The sequence below is a fragment of the Cetorhinus maximus genome, chromosome 14, assembly GCF_964194155.1.
Source record: "Cetorhinus maximus chromosome 14, sCetMax3.hap1.1, whole genome shotgun sequence".
Classification (NCBI taxonomy): domain Eukaryota; kingdom Metazoa; phylum Chordata; class Chondrichthyes; order Lamniformes; family Cetorhinidae; genus Cetorhinus; species Cetorhinus maximus.
In genome coordinates, this window is record NC_135892.1 from 12,171,829 (window position 1) to 12,198,624 (window position 26,796).

Below are 26,796 nucleotides of genomic sequence, written 5' to 3' on the forward strand. Positions count from 1 at the left end.
TCGTGGTGTGTGCAGCTGACCTGCTAGTGTGGGGAATGTAGGGGGAGGACTCGCGAAGCCTGTAAATGAAGCCAAAAGGCACGATTACACATCATTCAGTGAACATTAATATATTTTCAGATTATGAAGTGATAAAATGTGTTCACCTGTGCAACCAACTGTGATCATAAATTCTTAACTTTTCCAGGCCTATCACTTCTTCTAGATGCTGCCCCGATGTCTGCAGCAGGGGTGGAGACAGCCTGTACAATGGTTGGCCCTGTTACCTCTGATGACTTTGGCGTGCGTCCCCTGGACAGACGAGGCCTTGAGGGCCCCGGTTTGCTTTGGCTGCCCTCCTGTGGTCCAGCTGCTCCTTCTTTGGTGATAAAGGACGAGGTTGAGGGTGTCACAGGCGTAGGGGACTTGGAGGGAGTGGACAGCCTCAGAGATTCCTGAGTGGATGACCCAGGGGTGTCCAGCTGCCTCTCCTCCTCCCTTCGGGTGCCCGAGGGCCCCAGCCTGACTCCTTGAGGGATGGAACAGGGCAGGTCGAGGTGCCCTGTTTTCTCCTCATGTTGCCACTGCAGGAACTCACCCACGGCTACTGCGATGGAGTGCAGGTCTGTGCACATCTCCGTGTTCTGTTGGACCAGGGTCTCCATGGCATCTGCCATCCTTCCCATGGAGACCTCCATATGCGCACAAGTGGGCACCAGCTCATCAGAAAGCAGGTGCACGCACTCCTCCAACTCACATGCCACTCTGTTGAGGGCTTCCAACAGCTCTGTGTGATGTTCCCCCGCCTTCTGCTCACTCTCCAGGATGAGTTGGAAGGCTGAATCCAGAAGCTCGTCATCTGACTCAGACCTCACAGATGCCTCTTCTCCAGCAGCCTTCTGAGTGCCGGGGAGCTCGGCTGAACCTGCCTCCTCCTGCTGCGGGCACGTGTCCGTGTGGTGACCACCAGATTGTGAACCTGAGCCTGCTCTAGATCCAAGTCCCACCAAGGTGTGTGTCTCTGTGCTGGTGCAGGGTGTGGGTAAGCGCTGTGATGGGTCTTCCAGGCTGCTTATTTCCAGCTCTTCAATGGAGGAGGTGTCCTCTTGGCTGGAGGTGAGGACCTGGATGGAGCTGAGGGACTGGCTGGCTGAGGGTTTTGGTCACTTGGCAGAGCTCCCTGTGAACCAAAGTAAAGACAATTGGTACATGGCAGCAGAGTCAAAAGCAGGAGAGAGAGCACTCACAGTTGCGTTGAGAGAGGGATGATGTGGTGTAGGATCCTCACGAGGATGTTCGCCACCGACCTCACCATCGCCACAGGCACAGTCCACGTCTTCACCAGTCAGCGTGATGGCACACTCCTCAAAGTGAGTGAGGGGCCTAATGTGGCCAACCCACCCATGGTCTGGGACCTCTCCCTGCTGTTGTGAGCCAGCTTCTCCTGCATGAAAACAGATGGAGAGAGTGTGAGCAGGACACAGGGCACTGCGTGGAGTGTTTGTGTGGTGAGCGGAGCCACGGACAGGATGAGGATGTGAACTCCAGAGGATATGAGCCTGATGGAGATGTGAGGGTGTGTGAGAGAGTTAGTGGTGTTGAGGTGTGAGATCCCTGTGGATGTGTGATGTGTTTGGGAGTGTGTGAGTTGAGAGTGATGAGGTGGTTGACTTACCCTGACGGAACGGATGAGATCATTCATCCTCTTCCTGCACTGGATGTCTGACCTCCTCTGTGCTCCAGTGATGCTGAACACCACTTCCACCACCTCCCAGGCCAGAGCCGGGGTAGAGGACGTTGCGGCGGCCTTCCACTGCATCCAACAGGCATCCTGGAGAGACACCACTAAATTTGGGGGCTGCCGTCTTCTTTGCTTTCATCATCTGTTGCCTGGAGCAGTCCAGGTCAGGAGACATGAAGTAGGCTGCGCTCTGGTGCACTTTAAACATGGCGCCCGGAGTGAGGAAGCTCTGAGGTCACAGCGTGGTGGGCAAATCCGAGCCTTTCCACCAGCGATCCGGCGTGTTCCCCGTCAATGCATAATTAATGAGGCAAAATGCACCGGGAATGGGGCAAAAAGCCGCCATTGTGGCTGGCAAGTGAAATGTTCTCTCTCCTGCCCGCTCCCGCACTTTGTGCAAATCTGGGATGATTCCACCCACTGTGTCCAACATCGTGCACACCTACTCCACACAACCTGGATGCCATTTGACACTGTCGACGACTTCCTACTCTTAACAATTTTGGGATTATCAGTCTATAATTTCCAGGTTCTTTTCTATTCTCCATGTCAGGACATCTTCAGATCCCACATCAGTCCCTTTCCTCGGTCTTTCAGGTTGAAAATCACTGCCAAATTCTGGGCATTGCTTTGAGAATAGATTCAAGGCTGTCCGACTCACGTCAGTTTGGAATCATTACAGAGAAGTGCGAATGGTCAAGTTCCAAATGAGAAAGGATAGTGTTCTAGTTCCCTATAACCGCTTCCTCCTGCTAAGCAGAATTTATTTAATATGCTTATTATTCTATTTGCACTTGGGTAACCTGAACATAAATAATCTGGGATACTGATATCATGAAGTAATGCAGCACAGAAGGGGGTCACTCAGCCCATCGTGGCTGTGCCAGCTTTTTGAAAGGGCTATCCAATTAATCCCATTCCACTCTTCTTTCCCCACAGCCCTACACATTTTTTCCCTTCAGCTATTTATCCAAGTTTCTTTTGAATGTTATTATTGAAACTGCTTCCACTGCCCTTTCAGGAAGTGCACACACATATTTCATTGAATAAAAAATGTTCCCATATTGCCTCTAGTTCTTTGCCAATCATCTTAAACCTGTGTTCTCTGGTTACTGACTAGCCTTATTGCTCTATGAAAACCCTTCATAATTTTGAACACCTCTATCAAGTCACCCTATGTCCCCTCAATCTTCCCTAGTTCGGCTCTGTACTGTCTGAAAAGGGGTTATCCAGCATAATCCCACTTTCCAGCGCTTTGTCCATAGCCCCTGTAGGTAACGCACTTCCAGTGCATATCCAAGTGTTTTTATTAAATGCAATGAGGGTTTCTGCCTCTACCACCCCTTCAGGTAGTGAGTTCCAGATCCCCACCACCCTCTGAGTTAAAAGAAAACTCCTCAACTCCCCTCTAATCCTTCTACCAATTACTTTAAATTTATGACAAAAACAGAAACAGAAATACCTGGAAAAACTCAGCAGGTCTGGCAGCTTGGGGGAGAAGAGCACAGTTGACGTTTCGAGTCCTCATGACTCTTCAACAGAACTTTAAATTTATGCCCCTGTTATTGAACTTTCTGCTAAAGGAAATAGTTCCTTCCTATCCAAATCTATCTAGGCCACTCATAATTTTATACATCTCAATTAAATTTCCCCTCAGCCCCCTCTGTTCCAAAGAAAACAATCCTGGCCTATCCAATCCTTCCTCTTTGCTAAAATCCTCCATTTTTGGCAACATCCTTATAAATCTAGCACTTTTTGGCATCGTCAAGACGTCTCAAAGGACTACACAGCAAATGAATTACTTTTGATGTGTAGTCACTGGTGTTACGCAGACAAACATGATTGCCAACCTGAGCACCTGACTATGCAAAATGGATTTAACTACATAAGTAGCAGGGGCCAGGCAACACTGACAATCCAAATGAAAAGGACGGTAGAGGTGACTTTTGGCTCAGTGGTAGCACTCTCATCTCTGAGTCAGAAGGTCATAGGTTCGAGCCCCAGTCTACAGACCACAGGACATAGGCTAGGCTGCCACTTCAGTGCAGTGCTGAGGCAGTGCTGCACTGTCGGAAGAGCTGTCTTTCAGGTGAGACATTAAACTGAGGCCCCAACAGTGATAATACTTTAAAAGTCCTTCATGAGCTGCAAAATAGGTTGGGATGTTGTGACAGTCTCAAATTCCTTCATTCTTTAATCAGCTTTAGATGACAGCATACCTAAAACATATGCGTTGTGGTTCCCCTATAGCCTAGTTGGTGAAGGCACTCTGATATAGAATCAAGTCATTTATAGATCAGCAGGTTCATTTCTAGGCTCTGATGGGTTAGCTGGTCTCAGCCAAGGCAGGAGGTACAAAGACTATTAATCCTTAGGCTAGAGAGGGGGTGAAAAAAATCAGCATGGATTTCCAGTGGCTGATGGCATCCACTTTATGTGTAAAGAATGGCTGCTGGGGTCAGGGAACCAGAGACTGAGGTAGAGCTGGAAGCCAAAGGACAATGTCGCAGCAAGAGCCAGGAAAGAGCTGGGGTGGGTCAGGGTTGTGGTGTGCTGGTGGTGGTTGCAGTCGTAAGGGATTCAAAATACTTTGGGCCCAATTTTAACCTAACTGGCTGGGAGGGAAACACACAGGGTCAGGTGAAAGCATTGATATCGCATCCTGTCCAATGGGGGTAATTTTACCCCCGTCAGCCTGTCAGGGAGCTGATGGGATTGGGTCCAATGTTGTGTTTTACACCCCACATGACTGTTCTCTCTATTAAAGTCAAGGAGTAATATTGGACGGGTGTAAAACCAGTGTTCTACCGGATCCTGTGCACTTTCCAATTGGCAAGTTAGGATATAATTGTCCCCTTTAAGCCTATAATTCGCTATATAGTTGGAACAAAGATAACTTAACAGATGTGGTGGAAACAGAATTAATGACAAGGTTGGTTTTTGGACCATAAAGTGTTCTGCCGCTTCTTTCCTATATAAGTTAATGAAACTGTTACAACTGTGTGGGGCCCAGTTTAAGCCTTGTTAACCAGCACTAAAAAGGTGGCAGTAACGCTTTAAATTTAAAGATCCCATCTCGCTGCTTTTCTTTGCGGTCCAGTGGCTAAGGGCTGAGACGGAGGTTGTTGTAATATCTTTCTTGTATTGTTGCCTTTTTGTTTGCATGTTTCTGCTCCAAGACAGAGTGTTGATGAAATCATTTAGGAATTGGCCAGGAGCGTGAGGGAGCTGAATTAACACACAGCTGAAATGACAAGAACACTAAAGCACCCTGGGTTAATGACTGTATCTACTGAAGGTAACTCAGTTTCCTCGCACATATCAAGCTCAGCACCAGCGACCGCGCCAAGCTATTTCCCTGATGATGCCTTTGCCAATCAGTATTTAAACAGAATGATATATCTGGACAGTAATTCTCTTGACCAACAATGGGAAAAAAAAAGAGTTCTTAAAACATTGCCGTTATTTGCCATTTTCCTCGGTAGGAGACCTCAATCTAATTATTTCGTTATGGATGTCTTTGTTAAAATCTAATTACATTCAACTTCTGCACATATATTCAGAGGAAAATAAAACCAAAGCATAAAATCAGAATAGTCACTGGACTATCTACAGGGAACACCTTTCCTCTGGAGCTATTCCAAGGGAACCCAAACAGCAGCAAGGTGTGTTGTCTTAGTGGAGATCATTAGCTGTGATTTGCCAGAGGCTGCTGTGCTGTCTGTATGTAAACAAAATCAAACTACCTACCAGTTGTTCACTTGTAAAATTGTAAGCCCTGTATCTTGAGCCAGTTGTTTCTTCTGTTCTTCTGATGGATAAGGGTGCTGAAAGATGCCAAAACAAAGAAGCACAATTAGGATAAGGCAATCAGGTAAAAGAGCTTAAAAGCACTGTGAAAATGCACTAAGTTGGAATATGTTCATTAATTAACGCAAGTAAGCCGAGGTACCGTAGTCTCCTAAGCATTAGTGGGATCTGAAATCATCTAATTAATGGCAGCAAATGGGAAGCCAATTATAAAGTTAACTGAAGTGTAGAAACAGCTACATTAATTAAGATGCTGGCTGTACCTGCTCACTCAAGTTTATTAGAGAACTAGACAGGCAATTTCGCAGAAGACCGTAAAAATTAATTAGTATCTGTTTCCCATTTATCCTTCGGGTATGCGATATTATAAAATTCTAATTTTTTGTAAAACAACCACCAAACTTTCCTGGGAATCTCAAGTCCATTAATTGGAATTTTCTGATGACACCATTCTGAATGTTTTCAAATAATAATGGAATTGACCCTAATTTCATATAATAAAAAACAAAGCAGATGACCAGAAGCTGAACTGGACGAGCCATATAAACACTGTGGCTACAAGAGCAGGTCAGAGGCTAGGAATCCTGCGGAGAGGGAGTCTCCTCCTGACTCCGCAAAGCCCGTCCACCATCTATAAGGCACAAGTCAAGAGTGTGATGGAATACTCCCCCAATTGCCTGGATGAGTGCAGCTCCAACAACATTCAAAAGCTTGATACTATCCAAGACAAAGCAGCCCACTTGATCAGCACTTTCTCCACCACCTTAAATATTCACTCCCTCTACCCCCAGTGCACAGTAGCCGCAGTGTGTACCATCTGTATGATACACTACAGCCACACACCAACGTTTCTTCAATAGTACATCTACCCCTGGAAGGACAAGGGCAGAGGATGCATGGGAACACCACTATCTGTAAGTTCCCCTCCAAGCTACACAACATCCTGACTTGGAATATATCGCCGTTCCTTCACTGTCGCTGGGTCAAAACCCTGGAACTCCATCCCTAACAGCACTGTGGGTGTACCTACACCACACGGACTGCAGCGGTTCAAGAAGGCAGCTCACCACCTTCTTCTCAAGGGCAATTAGGGACAGGCAATAAATGCTGGCCTTGACAGCAATGCCCACATCCTATGGACGGTTAACAAATGGCTTTAAATACTGCCTAACGCAATTCTGACCATTGTTAGTATGCCAGAGTTAGTCACCTGAAAAAATTGTATTTCATCTGAAGTGGGGAAAATTCTCTGGGCCACTTTATCTAACAGTAAAAACAACAATGCTTTCTGCTTTCCTTCAGAAGGGGAATAAAAAGTAGTTCTATAATAAAAACACATTAAATTCTCAGATCACTAAAACAACATTCAAAAAAGCATTCTTGCTGTGCATTTCTTATTTTGACTTGAATAATTGATGTGATCTTTCTCATAGCTGCTAGAATTAGAGACCATTACGTACCTATCAAACTGCACCTCCAGCCTGATTGGTAGGTGCAGAATGGTAGGTGTAGAATGCATTGTATAATCCCCAGACCAAAGTTATACCGTGAGCTGCAGAGTGCTGGTAGTGAGCTCACCAAGGAAGTGTTCTAGGGTTTATGCCTTTGGACATGCATCAATATCTGCTCCCTGCCTGATCAATTTTTAATGTTTTGAGAGTGCAAACATGGAGTCCACGCTCTCAATCATTAGAAAAATTCTGCTTAATGAGCTATTTTGCACTGGGCTCAAGTTATACTGCACCCTGTGCACAAGCGAGTTGGATCACCACCCCTCCGTTTCCGCATCATGCATTGATGCCGAGTGGAAGTGGGTATATAACAGCAGCTTGAGAAGTCAATGCATGCAGTGTTGATAATCTTCATTCATTATGATGAATGAAACTCAGACTTATTTCGTTTTACTTCGCGAAACATCCACTGCTTAACATTCCTGTCAGTTACTTGAAAATGCCACAATGACAACAAATGCTATACCTGAGATTTAACCAGCACTGTTGGTAGATATAGAACCTAGGCAGCCTCCCACATTCTACCCTCTGTAAACCAGAGGTCATCCAAACCTCTGCTGCCCATGTCTGAGCTCGCATTGATCACCCCTGAGCTCGCTAATCTACATTGGTTCCCAGTTAGGCAAAGCCTCAAATTTAAAATTCTCATCTTTTTTTTTCCAAATCCCTTTGTGCCTTTGTCCCCTGCCCTCCCCATCTCCACTAGCCCCATAACCCTCCAGGACGTCTACACTCCTCTAATTCAGGTCTCCTGGGCATCCGTGATTTTAATCGCTCCACCAGTATTAGCCGTGCCTTCCGCTGTCTGGACCCTAAGCTCAGGAATTCGCTCCCTAAACCTCTCCTCTTCTCTAGCTCTCCTTCATTCTGTCCGATGCTCCTTAGAACCTACCTCTTTGACCAAGCTTTTGTTAGCTGCCTTATTTTCTCCTAATGTGGCCCAGTGTCAAATTTTGCTTTATAATACTCTTTGTGAAACATCAAGGATGTTTTATAAGTTAAAGGCGCTGCATAAATGCAAATTGTTGTTGTTAAATGAAATGGCAGGTAGGTTAGTGAATTCCTTATACTTCACCCATCTGAACTGCTCTCTCAGCAACAGAATACTGGAAATCCAAAGTCCAGAAACACCAACTGTCCAGAATTTGTTTTGAGTAGACTCACCAACCCGCCACTTGACTGTTTGGGGGATGCAACAAGTTGGGAAAGCATTGGCTCATCTGACGCAGTGTATATAGTGCAGGAAAGCACAGCGTGAGGTTACAAAACCACTATTGATCTCTCTCTCTCTCCTTTGGTCTATTTCTCCCTGTCTCTCTCTCTCTCTCTGACTCTCTCTATCGATCTCTCTCTCTCCATCAGTCTATTTCGCCATATCTCTCTCTCTCTGTTGATCTCTCTCCCTCGCCCTCTTGTTATCAGTTTAATCTCCTCTCTCTCCCTCTATTGATTTCTCCCTCTAGCTGTTTATCTGTGTCGCTCTCTCTCTCCCCCTCTCCTTTCCTTTTGCAACAGTGCTTTTGAGCAGGACCCAAACATTCGCAGGGTGTAGTTTGTTTCTTTTAAAACCCTCACCACGACATCTATGAAAAGTGTAGGAAAATGTAAGTGTGTTAGCTAACAATATCAGAAAATGTGGAAATCATAAACCAGATGCTTCAGTGAAGAAATTGTGTGAGATGTATGATGTGGGTGTCCCGATGGTTTATGGCATCAAGGGTCAGCTTGAAAACATGGGGGCTACAGTATTTGAAGAAGTAAAACAATCTTTATCACTGCTTTATAATGATATACCACTGCTTTATGTTTCAGGTAAATATTTATATCCACAGTGTTTTCCTGTTCGCACACTGTGGTTAGGAATTCTAATGTCATTCTTTAATCCAAATAATTCCAAAACCCAGAAATGACTTGGCCTCAAGCATTCCAGACCAGAGAGGCTACAGCGCAGTAGATTTTGGCTTCTTCAAAAGAGTTAGCTCTACCGCACTAAAGCAAAATGCTGGTGGGAAAAAAGGGCTGTTGATAGTGTTAGTGGGAATGGAACAATTTAAAGTCCTGAGCATCACACAGAGTACTGGAATAATGTTACAGCATACAAATTTAAGTTTCAGCCTTGGATCAATGATAGTTTTTTTGCCGTTCCACAGACCTGAGCACATGACCTAAGACAACAAGTCAGTGCGGTACTGAGGGAACGCTACACTGTTGGAGGTAGCGTTTTTTGGATGAAACATTAAACTGAGGATCCATCTGCCCTCTCAGGTGGATGTGATAGATTCCATGACGGTACTTGCTGATCTAAGTCTGGTGAATTTGTCAACTTTTAGTCCCAATAATTTCTTCCGTATTTTTCTTTTCTAATAATTATATTCCTAAATTCCCGATTATTTCTAGATTCATGGGGTCCGCTGTCATTTCTGAAAGGTTCTTTGTGTTTTCCAACATGAAGACCGGTGCAAAGAATTTATTTACTGTCTCTGCCATTTCCTTAATCCCCATTATAATTTGTCCTGTCTCTGTCTCTAAGGAATAAATGTTTACTTTTGTTAATCTCTTCCTTTTTACATACCTATAGAAGCTTTTACAATCTGTTTTACGTTTCTTTCTGGTTTACTCTCATATTCTCTCGTTCCTCATCAATTTCTTGATCATCCTTTGTTAAATTCTAAAATGCTCTGGCTTGTTACCATCACCAAACACATCTTCCCCTCTCCTGCCCTGTCAGAATTTGCAGAATTCCTCTGCAAAACCCTCGCCCACTTCTCAATCATCCCCAACACCTTGCCTCCTTCCCACGGCACCTTCCGATGCAATCGCAGGAGGCATAACACCTGCCCTTTTACCTCCTCTCCCCATACCGTCCAATGCCCCAAACATTCCTCCCAGGGGAAACAGCGAATTACTTGTACTTCTTTCAGTTTAGTGTACTGCGTTCGCTACTCACCTTGAGGAGACCAAAAACAAACTGGGTGACCACTTTGCAGAACACCTCCACTGAGTCTGCAACCATGACCCTGAGCTTCTGGTTGTTTGCCATTTTCCTTCACCACCTTGCTCTCATGCTCACATTTCTGTCCTCGGCCTGCTACAATGTTCCATTGAAGCTCAATGCAAACTGGAGAAACAGCGCCTCACCTTCCGATTAGCCGCTTTACGGCTTTCTGGACTCAACATTGAATTCAACGATTTCAGACCATGTCCCCCATTTTGATTCTGTTGTTTTTGCCACGTGCCAGTTTGAATCTTGCTTTTCATGTTTTTGCTTTCAGACACCGTTGTTCATTATTTTGCTATTAACACTCACTCTGGACAAATGCTTTGTTCTCTTTACTACAACCATTACCATTCGTTTTGCCTTTTGTTCCATGACATCTTCATCACTTAGTCTCTCCCACCCTCTACCCTACCTGGACCTTCCCCCCTTCCCCCGTTTCAATGGCATAAAAACCCATCATACTTCTACCCTCGTAACTCTTCTTCAGCTCTGAAGAAGAGTCATACAGACTCGAAACGTTAACTCTGTTTTCCTCTTCACAGATGCTGCCTGACCTGCTGAGTTTTTACAGCACTTTCTGTTTTTACCTCTGGCTTGCTACTCAGTTTGGCAACATTATAACCCTCTTCCTTTAATCCAATACTATGTTTAACTTCATTTCTTAGCCACGGGGTTTTTATTCTTTCATGGAATGTATACTTGTTGCAAATACCAAATAATTCTTTAAATTTTTGTCATTATTTATCCATGTTATGTCATATCTTTTAGTCTAGTTTCCTAAACCACTTTAGCCAACTCATCCCTATATCTACATAGTTTGATTTGTTCTGATTTAAGACCCTAGTTTTGGACTTCACTAAATCACTCCCAAAACTCACCATATTCACTATTCCTAGAGGGTCCTTTCCTACAAGGTTATTAATAGTCGTTGTATTGCTGAAAAACTGACATGTCGAAACTTTTCATCTTACACTTATCAGGACACTTTGCAAGAATACCAATATAAGGGGAAAACAACAATTTGTACTGTATGAGAAGAGAGTGCTGATTGGTTGGCAAGTGGACTCTGACTGGCAGAGGCATTGGCACGGAGAATGCACCAATTATTAAATAAGCCTCTTTCATTGTAGTATATTAGATCCAAATGGCCTGTTCTTTAGTGCACTAGATCTAGAAAACTATCTTGTATACATTCCATCAACTTGTCCTCCATGCTATTACTGAAAATTCCGCTTGCCCAATCTATATAATATGCATTATTACTATATTACCCCTCTGTTTTTCTGATTTATACCGTGTCCCAAATGAACTGGTAGGGGGGCATATAAGTTACTCCCACCAATGTTTTCTGCCCCTTGCTGCTTCTTAGCTCCACCCAAACTGATTCCATGTCTTGATTTTTTGAACTAAGATCCTTTCTCTCCACCGTCTTTATCTGAATGCTTTACTATTAGGGCTATCTCTCTTACTTTGCTCTTTTGCCAAAAGTCCTGGAATGTTTAGTTCCCAAGCGTGGTCCCTCTGCAACCACATCCCCATGAGGGTCATTAAACCAAACCTACTCATTTCTATCTGTGCTTTTAATTCACTTATTTTGTTGGGAATGCTTTGCACATTCAGTTATAGTGCCTCTCTTTTTCAAGTAGCATGCTCAATTATTAGAGGGTGTCCAAACCACAGCACATGCCACAATTTTACTATAAGGCTGGGTGAGGAGGTAGCCCCAGTCCACTACAGCCAGAATGGGGATTGAACCCTGCACTGTTGGCATTATTCTGAACCACGTGCTAGCCCTCTTAGCTAACTGAGCTAACTGAGCTCTTATAGTGCCTTTAGCTTTAACTTTTTCTATTTCCCCTTGATGTCACCTTGACGCCCTTTGAAGCTGAAGGCTACATACTAGCAGAAAGAACAGATCGCATATTAGGAAGTCTGCATTCAGAAAGGTCTAGTTTTTCACCACTGTTATCCCAGTTAATATGGTTATCCGTTGATGAGGTTAGACAAAGTGGGATGGGAGGGGGTTCGTGTGCAGACAGACGCAACAGCATGATCCTGTTCCTGTGCTGTGAGTACAAGGTAATACTTGGTAACTAACACCCACTAAAACATATTATCTGCTCATTTCTCATTGCTGTTTGTAGGAACTTGCTCTTTGCAAATTGACTGCCTAAAGATAAATAATTAGTGCTGTTTGAAAGTACTTAATGTACTGTGAAGCATTATAGGAAGTCCTGAGAATGTGAATGGCACTATAAAAATGCAAATTTTTTTTCTTTTTTTTAAACTTAAGTTATGAAGCATCCTAAGGTATATTGGTATATCACCTGTACCACTGAGAAGCTCAGTGACAACAACATATGCAAGACCTAACACGATCCTCCATGAGAAAAGGGAAGATGGTGGTTTAACCCAGAGGCCCAGGATAATGCTGTGGGGGCACAGGTTCAAATCCCACCACAGCAACTGGTGGAATTTAAACTCATTTAATAAATCTGGAATTGAAAGCTAGTCTCGAAACAGCGACCATGAAACTATCACGGACTATAGTAAAAACGCATCTGCTTCACTGATATCCTTAGGGAAGGAAATCTGCCATCCCCACCTGGTCTGGTCTACATGTGACTCCAGACCCTCAGCAATGTGGTTGGCTCTTAACTTCCCTCTGAAATGACCGAGCAAGCCACCCAGTTCAAGGGCAATTAGGGATGGGCAACAAATGATGGCCTTGCCAGCGATGCCCGCACCCCATGCAAGAATAAACGAAAAATGCCCTTTGAGATGTCATGGCCTCAGATAGAAAATGCCGTGTTTATCACTTCCTCTCTTAACATCATATAATAACTCTATCCAAAGCACACCTCTTTTATCATCTGGCTCCAAAAGACAGCACTATAAAGAAAATCTAGAGTATTTCCTAAAGCTTTCTAGTTTCCTCAGTAAATGGTTAGATACGACAATTAATTCCAGCACTGCTTCTTCACATTTCCATTACCTCATGTAACTACAGATTGCAGGGTTCTGTGCGAGCTTCCTGTTACTTATGAAAATAACAGTGTGTTTATTGGAACTCTATCAGGGTCTTTTCCAAGAAACCTGAAGTGTATAAAATAGAGCAGTTTATATCTACCAAAGATTCCCTTTATAATCGTTTTGAATTATGGACTAAATCGGCCACACTGTAGCACCATCTTCCGAGCTCAGGAAAGCCTCTTGTTTATGTTTTCTACAATTGTTGTTAAAGAATTCCAGATCAACACAGTAAACCATTTTATAGTGCCAACTGGCAAACTGAGTCTTCATTAAATGGCTAAGGAGTCACCCCTTGCTGTGTTAGCAGAAACTGCCCTGTGGTCTAACACTGTAAAACCTTTTACACTGCGAACATTGTCACCACAATGGCAGCATTTAAAATTAAACTCTGCATTGTGCCCAGTGCCTAAACAGCACCAGCTATCTGGCTTTAGGTTACTGACTCATCCTCTGTAGTTCCCAAAGGTGATTCTGAGATAACCACTGTTTCTAGATAAATCACTGAACCCAATAAGTGCCCAAAAGGATATGACTCAAATTACCACCTTTAAAAACCTCCACGAGTGTTGGGAGCCTGAGAGCATCTCAACGTCTTTCAGCAAGATGACAGTTTTTTAAAAAAAAAAATCAAATTGGTATGTTTTGAAAAAAATCTTAAAGGTATTGAAATAAGCAACTAATTCTGGGTCGTTATGATCCATACCAGTTCAATGGAATGCTGAAAATAATTGGCAGGCCAAATCAGAAATAGCCTTCCACCCAAAATCTGCTTTCTAGGGAGCTAATTCATTTGTTCCAAAATTATTTTGCTGCCTTTCTTTCTCAAAAATAGACAAATCCTCTTTGTTTATCATTTAATAATTGTTCTCAAATCTGTTACTTTTCATGTGATTTGGTTCTTAGATAACTGCTATAAACTGAGTCTAATTTGATGTGCTAAATGTTAATTGATACATTGCCTCCAGCTATTTGGTTTAAAGAATTCTGTCTCTTGTGTGAAATGGAAAGTATTTGGTGGTTCTTATTAAAAAGACAGGATGGGTCGACAGTTAGAATTAAATTAAATGACAGAATAACATGCCCACGCTAAAAATAACAACAAAAATGTATGGAGACATCAATATGTGGGACTTCAAACTCCCAAGATCAGCTGATTTCTTCTTTAATGCAGTGCCTGTTGCCTGCCAGTATGACTTGCAAATTTAGAAAGAAATAATAATTGCTCTAATCACATGAAAACCATGACTTCACGCAATTACCCCCCTCCCCTTCCCAAAGTAAAATATCAAGGAGAAAAGGAGTACACCATTTTTTGGGTAAAAAAAAATTGATGCAGTATTAAAAGGTCTCTGAAAGCGAACTCTTGTCAAATTAGAAGAAGTGAATGACTTACTGTCCTTGACAGAAACCCATGACTTCACAATGAACCAACTTGCCACAGGCCAGGCTACTATACAAACATTCCATTTAGTGTTGCCTTCCCACCCACAAGCAGAGCAAATCCTGTACCATAGTCCCTGGCAGACATCACATCACCATCCGGAGATAAGCAAAAGGACAAATTTCAAAGCTGCCGAGGCTGTTAGACAACAGAGAATTCATTCTTAAATATGGAAGGTAGCTATCTCGTTAAACTCCTGCATTGTGCATCCAATGCAGAGGCTGACCTTTGTACTTGATGCTTTATCCCCTTGCTTACGCCGCCTCCTCTCACAGTCCCAGTATGGAACCATGACTACCTAAATATTTGACAAAAGATATTGGTAGTCAAATATACTTTAATCACCAGAGTCATCTCACACAATCCAGGTATATTTCACACTGTACGATGTATAATGATTTGGACCTCTAATTTGTTGTGTACATTTGTTTCAAACCACTATCTCTTAAAAGCTTAATTATTTGCAAACAATCAATTCGAATGGGAATTTGAGAATGAATATGCCATAGACCACTGGGAAAGCTGCAATGCATTAGGAGTGCAAACAAAATTAACTTCAGGTCTTACAATACAAATTAACGATTAGGGCAATGTCGAGATGGTGTTGTAATGTTGTGGCCCTGCAGGGAGTGCTTTCTATTTGATCTGCTTTAACACCTCAAGGTCCAATGAACAGCCATCAAGCAGCGATTACGGAAGAAAAGCCCACGTGCCCCCTTTCCAAAATAAATCCACACACTACATGGGCGTCCAGAGTAAAATGGCCAACCTGGTGGCCCGGGTGAGGTGAGAAAATAACATGTAGAAGCAAAAGTAAAGAAAGGCACATGTTTAACACATCACATCGAGTGGGTGTGCATTATTGGTGAAAAATCGATGCTGGCTTCAATGAAACGCGGGTTGAAATGCACATTTACGGTGCATTTAAACTGGAGCATTTGCACCAATGAGAAAAGATTTTTGCTGTGCGTCAGTGTCAAATTTGGCATTGCGACTGACACAAAAGCAAGAAACTTGCTCACAACAATTGACGCCGGCAACCACTTGCATATAAAAAGCAGTTTGAATGTATAAAGTGTCTCAAGGCACTCCACAAGAGCGATTATCAAGCAGAATTTGACACTGGGCCACATAAGGAGATAGGTCGGATGATCAAAAGCCTGGTCAATGAGGTAGGCTTTGGGAAGCATCCGAAAAGAAGAGAGGGAGGCAGAGAGATGAGGAAGTTTAGAGAGGAAATTCCAGAGCTTAGAGCCCCGGAAGCTGAAGGGATGACTGCCAATGGTGAAAATTCCAGTGCTGTATGGATAAAGCATTAAACTGAGTCTGCCGTCTCGGGTGAATATAGAAGATCCCAGGGCATTATATCGAAGAAGAGCAGGGGAGTTATTCCTGGTGTCCTGGCCAATATTTATCCCTCGATCAACATCAGGAAAACAGATTTTCTGGTTATTATATTGTTATTTATGGGAGCTTGCTGTGTGCAAATTGGCTGCCGCATTTCCTACATTACAACAGTGACTATGCTTCCAAAGTATTTAATTGGTTGGAAGGTGCTTTTAGATGTCCCAAGGTCATAAAAGGCAGTGCTTAAGTACCAATCTTTCTTTCAATGAAAATTGGGGATGCACAAGAGGCCAGAATTGGAGGAGTGCAGAGATTTGTAGGGCTAGAGCAGCTTACAGAGATAGGGAGAGAGACAAGGCCATGGAGAAATTTGAAAGCAAATTTTAAAATCAAGGTTTTGTCAGACTGAGAGTCAATGTACAGGACTTGACACGAGTTAGGATAAAGTTTGCGGAGGGGGTAAGATGGAAGTCTGGCCAAAGCACCATTGGAATAGAGGGAACTAGAGGTAGCAGAGGTGAGGTTAAAGAGGTATACTAGAACACTATTGTTGTGACAGGGTCTACCTTAAACTGCTGTCAATCATTACACACCTCAACAGAACGTGATGTATTAGTCCCATTACTTGTAGTCAGTTTGCAAGCAGCAGGGTAGAGATCAGATGTACCATACTTAGCCTCACAGCCATCATTATTTGTATATAGTCTTACCTTCAAATAAAGAACCCACATTATTGTTTACCAATCCTTTTACATGATTGGTATGTTTACATTGAACAAAAAGAAGAACGTAACATGGTGGCAGGGTGGCAGCACAGTTCTTGAAGATTTGACTGTCAAATACACAAGACTCAACTCTTCACACACAGCAGAAGAAAAAAGCTGGTGTGAAGGCCCAGCCAGCGACGCCCACATCCCATGAACGAATAAAATAAAAACAAGCCAGAAGAAGCCTGTAAAAAAAGCTTTTTTCACTGTTTGCTTTCAATTTTGAAATCTTTTTGCTGCCTAAATCACAGCTTCGTGAGTGGAACTTAGAGCTAAGTCCAGGAAAAAAAATCACTCAAGCTGTAACTATTACCAGCTAAGGCAGTGACCACATATTGCATCTCAAAGCCAAATTAACTCCAAAAGAGCCGGGGGAAACTTGCATAACTGTCAAAAGCTCCAGATAGCATTAAAAATCCTGCAAAAAGCTAAAAGATGACCACAAAATCTCCAACCTTCAACTGGAAAGCATCAGGTCTCCTATCTGAATTTACTTTGTTCCGATAATGCTTCAAGCTGTGTTTTCTGGATCTCATAATCTCTGAACCTGATAAACACACCATTAAAATTAAAATTGCTATAGGCAATGAAGCCTCCACAGGCTGAACATGTCAGGTCTGTCTGATGACAATCTGAAAAATCCAAACAAGATATGGTCAACACTCGCAGATCAATTGTGAGTGAAGCCTTAACTTCCAATACACCATCTGGAATTAATGTCCTTTAACAACTGACAAAGACCATTGACAATTCATATGCAGATTCAGAGAAAAGGGACATGATTGCAACTTTATGGCAGCTGAGCTGACCGACAGAGTAATCGATCTTGTGATAGCATCTACCCCAATGGAAGCATTCCAAAAAGATCTCTTGGACCAACCCAAAGGTTACAGCTTGGAAGCACAACTACAAAGCAGGTGCGAGTACGAAGCTACACTAATGGGTTGACAGAATGTACGTGCTATGCACATTTCGTCCACCATTGACATGATCGTCAATGCAGGCAACCGTAGTAAGGAATGCAAGTGGTGCAGCCTCATACATACACCCAGAGTTGCCCAGCTTTTAATGATACCTGCATGTGGCAGCAGAGGACATTGGAAGTGCCACTGCAGAAAGCAAAGGCTAAAAGATGTGGTTCAACATACTGTGAAACCACAAACAGAGGCCAGACAGGTACAGCATTCCGAGCGGCCGAGACCACGTACCAGACAGCATCAAGGCAACGTCCACAAATGTCTAGCCAAGGTATATGATTGGGTGATGAGGATGACAAGACCATTGACACACAAGGTGAGCCAACATTCAGCAGGGTGAACATCAAAAATGTATTGGCATAGTGGTACCAACAGAAGTCTTTGCCAACATTCAGATTATATGCCGATGAAGGGTCAGCATGACCTAGGTGCAAAACTGGGTACAGGTGCAGAGGCAAACATCCTCCCACTTTGCACATTGAAATGTAAATATCCAGTGAGGTGACAATTCAGCCAATCAACACCAAACTCACCACGTACAATGATTCAGATATTCCCTCCCCGGGATCTATTACACTCAAGTGTCGCTACAAAAACTCACCCTGGTCACCCCAGATATTTAATCTTTTGGTCACCTGTGATCACAGGCCTCCGGCCTGCCAGGACCTGTCCTTGGTCACCATCCGTGGTATTGTCAAGACAACAATGAGGACCAGAGACCACAAGAGGCGCCATCAGAAACCCTGTGCTTACGCTGGGAGAAGACCATCTAACTCTGCAACACATAACATCGGCCAACAGGCTATACCCCCATATATACGCCCATTCTGAACATGCACACTTCATAATACTGCAGAGGGTATGGTTCGAACTGTAAAATCCCTAATCATGACGTGCCATCAAACAAAACAGGATTTACATGAGGCTATGCTGTATCTCAGAGCGACACTGCTCAGTGTGACCAAACCCTCACCTGCAGGATTACTATTCGGCAAACAGGTATGCACAATCCTCACCAGTTATCACTCGCCGAGTGACTTCATGACTACATGATGCACTACTCCAAGATCAGGGGAAGGTGAAAGATGCCCATGACCGCCACGCGGGTAGCGAACTACCTAACCCCAACATCGGACAGAAAGTCCGAGTACAACTGACGGCACCTGGAATGCAGCAGAAATCATCAGCAAATGCCTAGAACCAAGATCGTATCAAGTACGGACACCAAATGGCATGACGGTGCGACAAAACAGGTGTCAAATCAGAACAATACCACAACCAGAAACACTGAGTAATCCAATTGTGAACAGAAGACATCCTAAGACACAACACAAACAGAGCACCCCTCACCAGCATTCTGAAAACGTATAGCAGCCTCCAGCAAAGATCACCATAACTAAAGCTGGACAGATAAGCAAACCGCTGATACATTTCAGAAACCTGTGCGTTTATTGCTCTGTGTTAAAGGACATTCAGACACAATGGCCAGAATCCTCCATACCCCCGCTGCAGGTTCCCCCAAAGTGGGGCCAGCGAGCTACTGAAATCTCCGTTCACATTGGCAGCCCCGGAAGATCCCACCGACGTGAGGGGCTGGAAAATTCTGGCCAATGTTATTTTGTTTTGCTGTCGTGTAAATAGTTTGATTCTTCAAAGGTGAACCTTTAGTTCAGAAAAAAGGGGGCTGTTGTGATATGGTGGCATGCACCTATAAGGGAGCATTTCTTAAAATACTGTCAATCATTACGCACCTCAACAGGGTGTGATGTATTAGTCCCATTACTTGTAGTCAGTTTGCAAGCAGCAGGGCAGAGATCAGATGTACCATACTTAGCCTCCCAGTGAACATTATCTGAATATAGATTTATCCCCCAATAAAGGACCCACATCATTATTTTACCAATCCTTGGATATGATTGGTATGTTTGCGTTGAAGAGAGGGAGACTATAACAACCATAATGATGTGAAGCTGCATTTTAAAATTGCCAAGACAGTTTGTTGAACCTCTTCGGAATATGAAAATGGAAAGGAAAACTTCTAATGTCACAGGGAGGCAGGTGCCCACCCTCACTCTAACACTAAACGCTTGCTGCTTTAGGAGTAAAGTGCTTTGTATGGGTCACAGCAAGGCCTGACTGTCACTGTTCTGAGACCCACTCCATTTGGATCAGTGTGTTCTATGACAAGGGTCTATCAAATAGCCAGTGAGATAAGCAAGGATTTTCATAAAGTGTTCCGGTGTGTAATAATGTTGTTTATGGTATTTGAATTCTGAGTGTAAGTTGGAGAGGATCTATATGACAAGAAATGTTTGACTGTTTGGTGGACAGTGAAAATTAGAATTGATGTTCAATATGGTAGCGAGGACAAGGTTACGGGATTCTCCATTAGCACAGAGCATGGCAGAGTCCAGAGACTGAAGGCGCTGTATTCCCCCAACTTAATTAAATGCTTTGCTCTTAACTGCTCAAAAGACTGACAGCAGTTAAGTTTGTTAGCAGAAGAACCTCAAATATCATTCAAACTATGTTTAACCTGCAACCAGGGTTGGCCATCATTTAGCTTATTTGTGGCTTACCAGGTGGGATCACCTGAATAAACCTCCCTCTCCAAACCAAAACATGACCTTTAGCTGGGGAAATGAGCAAAATGCTCAAGAGTTCAAATAAGAGCTGCACATGAGAACTATAAAATAGAGAAGGGGAACTAATTTAGACATGTCAGGCCCTCAGTGGAGGGCCAACCTGAATGTGTTATTTTAATCCTTACTTACAACAAAACTATTTTTTCTCTTTGTTGTTTACATGCAATAGTTTGGCAGAGTTTTTTTTTAAGCTGTCAATGAAATGAGGGCCAACTTCACAAATTAGATTCCCATTGGAGGGCACATGTAATTTTAACTGAATCTCCCAGATTCCTTCAGGAGTTGGGGAGATAAACCCCATAAGATCAAAGTTAGGAGAGAAGGCAATAGAGCAGAGAAATGCATTGCTTCTTGACCTAGTGACTAACTTGATTCTAGCAAGGTGGCATCTAGAATATTTTAACATTGCTTGTTACACTGTGTACAATATGAAATACAGAGCTGAAGCACTGGCAACAGAATAATTAGCAATATACGCCTTTTAAAGGCCAGTCAAAAAGATTCAATTAGGATTCTCCAATCAACAAATGCCAGCGCAAATATACTCGGTAACAAAATAATGTTTTGAAAACTCAATGTGCTTTAGTTTGTGAAAGCTTCCTAAGATACATTGTCACGCTACACTGCTATTTTTGAAATGTCCTTTTGTGAATAACGACAGACCAAGAACTTCCCCCAGACCAGTAATGATGGGAAACAAAGGCAGCTAAGTACTGATGGAAAATTTCCAGCCCTCCTATCTTAATGATACTCCTTGTCCAAATGTACTCCTTTCATCAAATTTTCCACCACAGTCTGCAAAATGTGGATGCCAGGACAGTGATATACACTTTATATCTTATCTTTTGCTTGTAAGCAAGTATCAATAACATTCCCTCCCTCGCAGCCTGCTCACTATGACAGCACAATGTAATGGCTGCAGAAAATTTGAAAATAATCCTGTGCAGAGGCAGCAGCTGTGATAATGGGAGGCTGCGCTTCCCCAGCTCAGGCCTAGGATCTGTCGTTTTACTCGCCGTGGCCATCTCTTACACCAACGCTGGCTGCATAACTGCAGCCAGGTGGCCCTGGGTGGAAACTACTTTCAAGGACTCGTACACAAAAATAAAAACGAAGGAAAAAAAAGAGGACGAGTGAGAGCGAGAAAAAGTAGCTGGAAAAAAAACTGATGTTGTAAAATGTTTTGGGAACAGGCACTTTGAGTGCTTAAGAAGTAGGAGGCGACGTGGCAACTCTCCAATGTAACCCTTATCAGGACAGCATTCTGTTGCTCAACTAAATATGTTGGAGAACAATTTCGGAAGTTCTTTTATCCCTTTTCCTCCAGCCCTCCTCCTCCACAACAGAGCATGATGCACTAATATAGGCTGACCTTGAGCTAAACTCTGGAATGTAACGGCGAGATGGATGCTTCACCTAACGAAAAGAAAAGCGCTTTACAGATTTTCATTACATCCAAAGAACCTGTTTAGTGCTCAGCATGTGTCGGATTGTTCAGCAATGTTAAAAGTGACTTTTGTTTCTTCCCCACTGAATGTGATCAAAGGTCCTGCTCTGTGCCTTGCATTTGCACTTTACAAGTAGTGAGAGTGAAGAGCTGTGATGCCCAGTAAAGGCACAGCTTGAGGTTATCGCAGAAGCCAAGGTGCTTGTCAGCATTTCCAAAGTTTCCTGCTGGAAACATTTCCATTTAACTAGCGTGGGTGGGGGGTGGGGTGGGGGGGGGGGGGGGGGGGGGGGTTTGCGGGGGGAGGAGGGGAATTGGGGGTTTGGGGGGGACCAGCGGGAGTAGGGTGGGGTGCTACTTTCTTTTCCATCGGTATTTGGGAGCGCTGGCTTCCTGTGCTCTTTGAGACAGTCATGTTTTTGTGAAATTTTGGGGAAGGAAGATTTGTTTCAAAACAATGTTATAAGCAAAAACATTCATTGTTAAAACCAACAATAAAATACAGAGGTTAGTGACTAGTCATTTGCTCTGACTCCTGTAATATACTCTACTGTACATACTCTAATGTATATACTCTAATGTATATACTCTGCTGTACATACTCTAATGTATATACGCTAATGTATATACTCTAATGTATATACTCTAATGTATATACGCTAATGTATATACTCTAATGTATATACGCTAATGTATATACTCTAATGTATATACTCTAATGTATATACTCTACTGTACATACTCTAATGTATATACGCTAATGTATATACTCTAATGTATATACTCTACTGTACATACTCTAATGTATATACGCTAATGTATATACGCTAATGTATATACTCTAATGTATATACTCTAATGTATATACTCTACTGTACATACTCTAATGTATATACTCTAATGTATATACTCTACTGTACATACTCTAATGTATATACGCTAATGTATATACTCTAATGTATATACTCTAATGTATATACTCTACTGTACATACTCTAATGTATATACTCTAATGTATATACTCTACTGTACATACTCTAATGTATATACTCTAATGTATATACGCTAATGTATATACTCTGCTGTAATATACTCTAATGTATATACTCTAATGTATATACGCTAATGTACATACTCTAATGTATATACGCTAATGTACATACTCTAATGTATATACGCTAATGTATATACTCTAATGTATATACTCTGCTGTAATATACTCTGCTGTAATATACTCTACTGTACATACTCTAATGTATATACTCTAATGTATATACTCTACTGTACATACTCTAATGTATATACTCTAATGTATATACTCTAATGTATATACTCTACTGTACATACTCTAATGTATATACTCTAATGTATATACTCTAATGTATATACTCTACTGTACATACTCTAATGTATATACTCTACTGTATATACTCTACTGTACATACTCTAATGTATATACTCTAATGTATATACTCTAATGTATATACTCTACTGTACATACTCTAATGTATATACGCTAATGTATATACTCTAATGTATATACTCTGCTGTAATATACTCTGCTGTAATATATTCTACTGTACATACTCTAATGTATATACGCTAATGTATATACTCTAATGTATATACTCTGCTGTAATATACTCTGCTGTAATATACTCTACTGTACATACTCTAATGTATATACTCTAATGTATATACTCTACTGTACATACTCTAATGTATATACTCTAATGTATATACTCTAATGTACATACTCTAATGTATATACTCTGCTGTAATATACTCTGCTGTAATATATTCTACTGTACATACTCTAATGTATATACGCTAATGTATATACTCTAATGTATATACTCTGCTGTAATATACTCTGCTGTAATATATTCTACTGTACATACTCTAATGTATATACTCTAATGTATATACTCTGCTGTAATACACCCTGCTGTAATATACTCTGCTGTAATATACTCTAATGTATATACTCTGCTGTAATATACTCTATTTATCAATTTCTGCTGAGCAATCAGCTGAAAGTAAAGTTTCATATACAAGACTAGAATAAACAGTTGGAGATACCAGCAAGTGTAGACATAATGCATTTGCATTGGCATTCCTCTATTAAAATAGTCAAGGTATATTATACATAAACATTAATTGACTGGTGTTGCTTGCTGATAGTTATTTCTAGTCTAGCGTTAGAACATAGGAACAGGAAGAGGCCATTCAGCCCTTCGAGCCTATTCCACTATTCAATTAGATCATGGCTGATTTGCATCTTAACTCCATCCACCTACTTTGGCTCTGTAACCCTTAATACCCTTTCCCAACGAAACAAAATATATAAACAAGAGTAAAGCACTTGGTGGGTCGAATTCCGTTTTTGGTGTATATGTGAAGGCACATGGAAAAGGATTTCTGCTTCATAATACCAAGACTTTTAAAAACAGCAATGTTTCACTGCTGTCATTAACATAATGTGATTGGACGCGTTAATAGCAATCTCATGCCATGGTGAAAGTGTCTTTTATTCAGTAAAGCTTTCATGTTCTCTTTGCAAAATGGTCACACCCCTCAGCCCAATAGATAAAGCAGACTTTGCCACCCACCCCCTCCCACCACTACTTTCTTGTCACACATGCTGCATTCCCCCACCCCCACCCCCACCCCCACCCCCCTAACCACCCTCAGCAAGAAAATGCTGAGATTGTAGCAAATGGCACAAATGTCCACCTGGGGACTTTGTCCCATCAGGGAGCGGGGGTTGGGATTGCAAAGTGGTTCATTTACTGTGAATGTGAACCAGTCACAGAATGCAGCCAAGATACTCTTATTAGCGCTGTCAGGTATAGGTACTGCGTAAAATTGAAAGAAATAATAAAATACATTGACTGGCACTTAACATGTAGTACTGGTGGAGGGTTTCTGGCCTCACCCTGCCCCTTCTCCCTCTCCCCGAATGACAGGGAGCAGAGAATTCCTAAAGCCAACGCAGTTATTTTATCAGGACACCTCTAAAATGTGTGTTATTTTTAAATAAAATCACAACCATTAACAAAAACTTACCCTTGGCTTATAAAGGGTGTAAAATAGTTACAGGACATTTTTATAAAAGTGCAAACCAAGGACAAAATATTAGATCAGGAACTTCAATTCAGGCTTTTTAAGCCCGAGGCTGTGACTAACAATAGCAGCGGCTGTTGCTCAGAATTAGTAGAAATTATTGAAGTCATTATTGTGTGGATGCTGAGGTTCGCATTAGGAACAAGGCAATGATTTCTTTAGGCAGAGGCTCCTCTCCACTCGCACTGATTTAAAGCCCTTGCAACATAAATCCAACTGCTGGTCTGTCAATTCTCTTGACTCCGAAAGGAGCACCACAGGTACCCAAATGGACACGGGAAGAAGGAAAATCAGTGTTTGCTGAAGAGGAGAGGAGCCAGTGTACACAACTGGAGTTTCTTGGAGCTTTGAGCATGTTTATCCATGTTAAGTTCTCCGTTAAGTCACCAGAGCTCTGCAACTGCATTCCATTAGGGATCACTGCCCCCACCCCTGCCACCAGCCCCTCACCGTCAGCTGCATTTCAGGGGTATTCCACACCTGCTGCTCCGGTTTCTGTGCACTAAGAACCACATGAGACCACTGGTTGGGACCTGCTGGACTGCAACTGATGAGCTCAGGCTAATTCAGGGGTGATTATGTAGTTTACTGGACCACTAAACCTCTTTAAGCTTGTAATTACTGCCTGTTTGAGTAAAGAACATTCAAAGCCAATTCACCACACCAGGCTTGCCACAGCTGGAAGCAGGCTGCCAGGAGTCTGCAGGGACCTAATATCTGTAGGGACGAGGAGAGAGGCACAGTTAGCAGGTAAAAAAATAGAATCAGCAAGGGTATTGAGCTTACAGACACTCAATCTCACTTAAAGAAAAACAGGCTGATAGCTAGGTATATAAAAGACTGCAACATACATAATGAAAGGCATTGTGGATTAAAACTAACACCAAAGTGAAATGAAAACATATCTAAACCTTTGTAGCCTGCTTTACATTCTGTACTCATTAGGGAACCAATGCAGGCACATCATTCAAACCGCTTTCTTGAAACAACATCAAAGCATTAAAGTGCAGCAGCCTCAGTGCAGTCTGTTCATCTCTCATAGCTAGTCTTCATATATTGGTCTTGTTAAACCAAATCTCACAGTTCTATGTGTATATTAAAATGAGAGCTGAATCACCGGGAAACTGCAATACGTCTCAGCTATCTGATGACAGGGAAACAGGTGAAGCCTAATGCTACAAAAAAGGCAAACCCCTACTGTAAAACATGACTTTTCCAAGGATTTTTCCCATTCAAGAACAACTTGTATTTACATAGCCCCGTTAAGACAGCAGAACATCCCAAGGCACTTCACTTGAATGATTCTCATACTGAATCACATAAGGAGATATTAGGCCTGGAGACCGATAGCTTGGTCAAAGAGGTAGCTTTTAAGGAGCGTCTTAAAGGAAGAGAGAGAGAGGTAGAGAGGTGGAGTGGTTCAGAAATGAAATTCAGAATTTAGGGCCTAGGCAGCTGAAATCATGGTGGAGTGATGGAAATGGGGAATGCGCAAGGGATCCAAACCTGAATTGTACTCAATGCTCTAAACTGATGGAACAAACAAGCAGGCAATTTCTAAAGAGACACATTGCTCAGGTTAAACTATTGTTGTTGGCTTCTGCACAGAAAACTTAAGGTGGGAATCAAAGAAAACAAGATAAATTTCAAAGAGCAATTGGATGTACTGCATCTCTATTGTGCTGGACCTAAACTGTGTTTTGGGAATATTCGCACCAATGTGAGTTACTGTCCTGAATACGATTTCATATTCTGGGGTTCTTTTTCTGCCTGAGTTGCAGTTTACATTTTGTTTAAAGGCTTGAGTTATGCTCGACATTTGGGCCTGAATTTTTCGGATGGCGGGGTCTTGTTTCCCGCCATCCAAAAAGTGGGTGGGGAACACATTCCCGCTGACTCCAACTTCCCCGCAGCCATTTCATGCTCCAGTGAGTGTTAATTGGCTGCAGGCGGGACATCCACCCCCTGACTTAG

General features: G+C 42.4%; 1 protein-coding gene across 7 annotated transcripts in view; it reads right to left on the reverse strand.

Annotated features, from left to right (window-relative positions):
* meis1b (Meis homeobox 1 b) overlaps window positions 1-26,796 on the reverse strand; it is a 214,816-nt gene that overhangs the window by 86,195 nt on the left and 101,825 nt on the right. For all 7 annotated transcript variants that reach the window (XM_078556497.1, XM_078556499.1, XM_078556501.1 and 4 more), the window contains one exon: window positions 5,471-5,547. In XM_078556497.1, coding sequence (XP_078412623.1) covers window positions 5,471-5,547 — 77 coding nt within the window. The remainder of the gene's footprint in view (window positions 1-5,470; window positions 5,548-26,796) is intronic.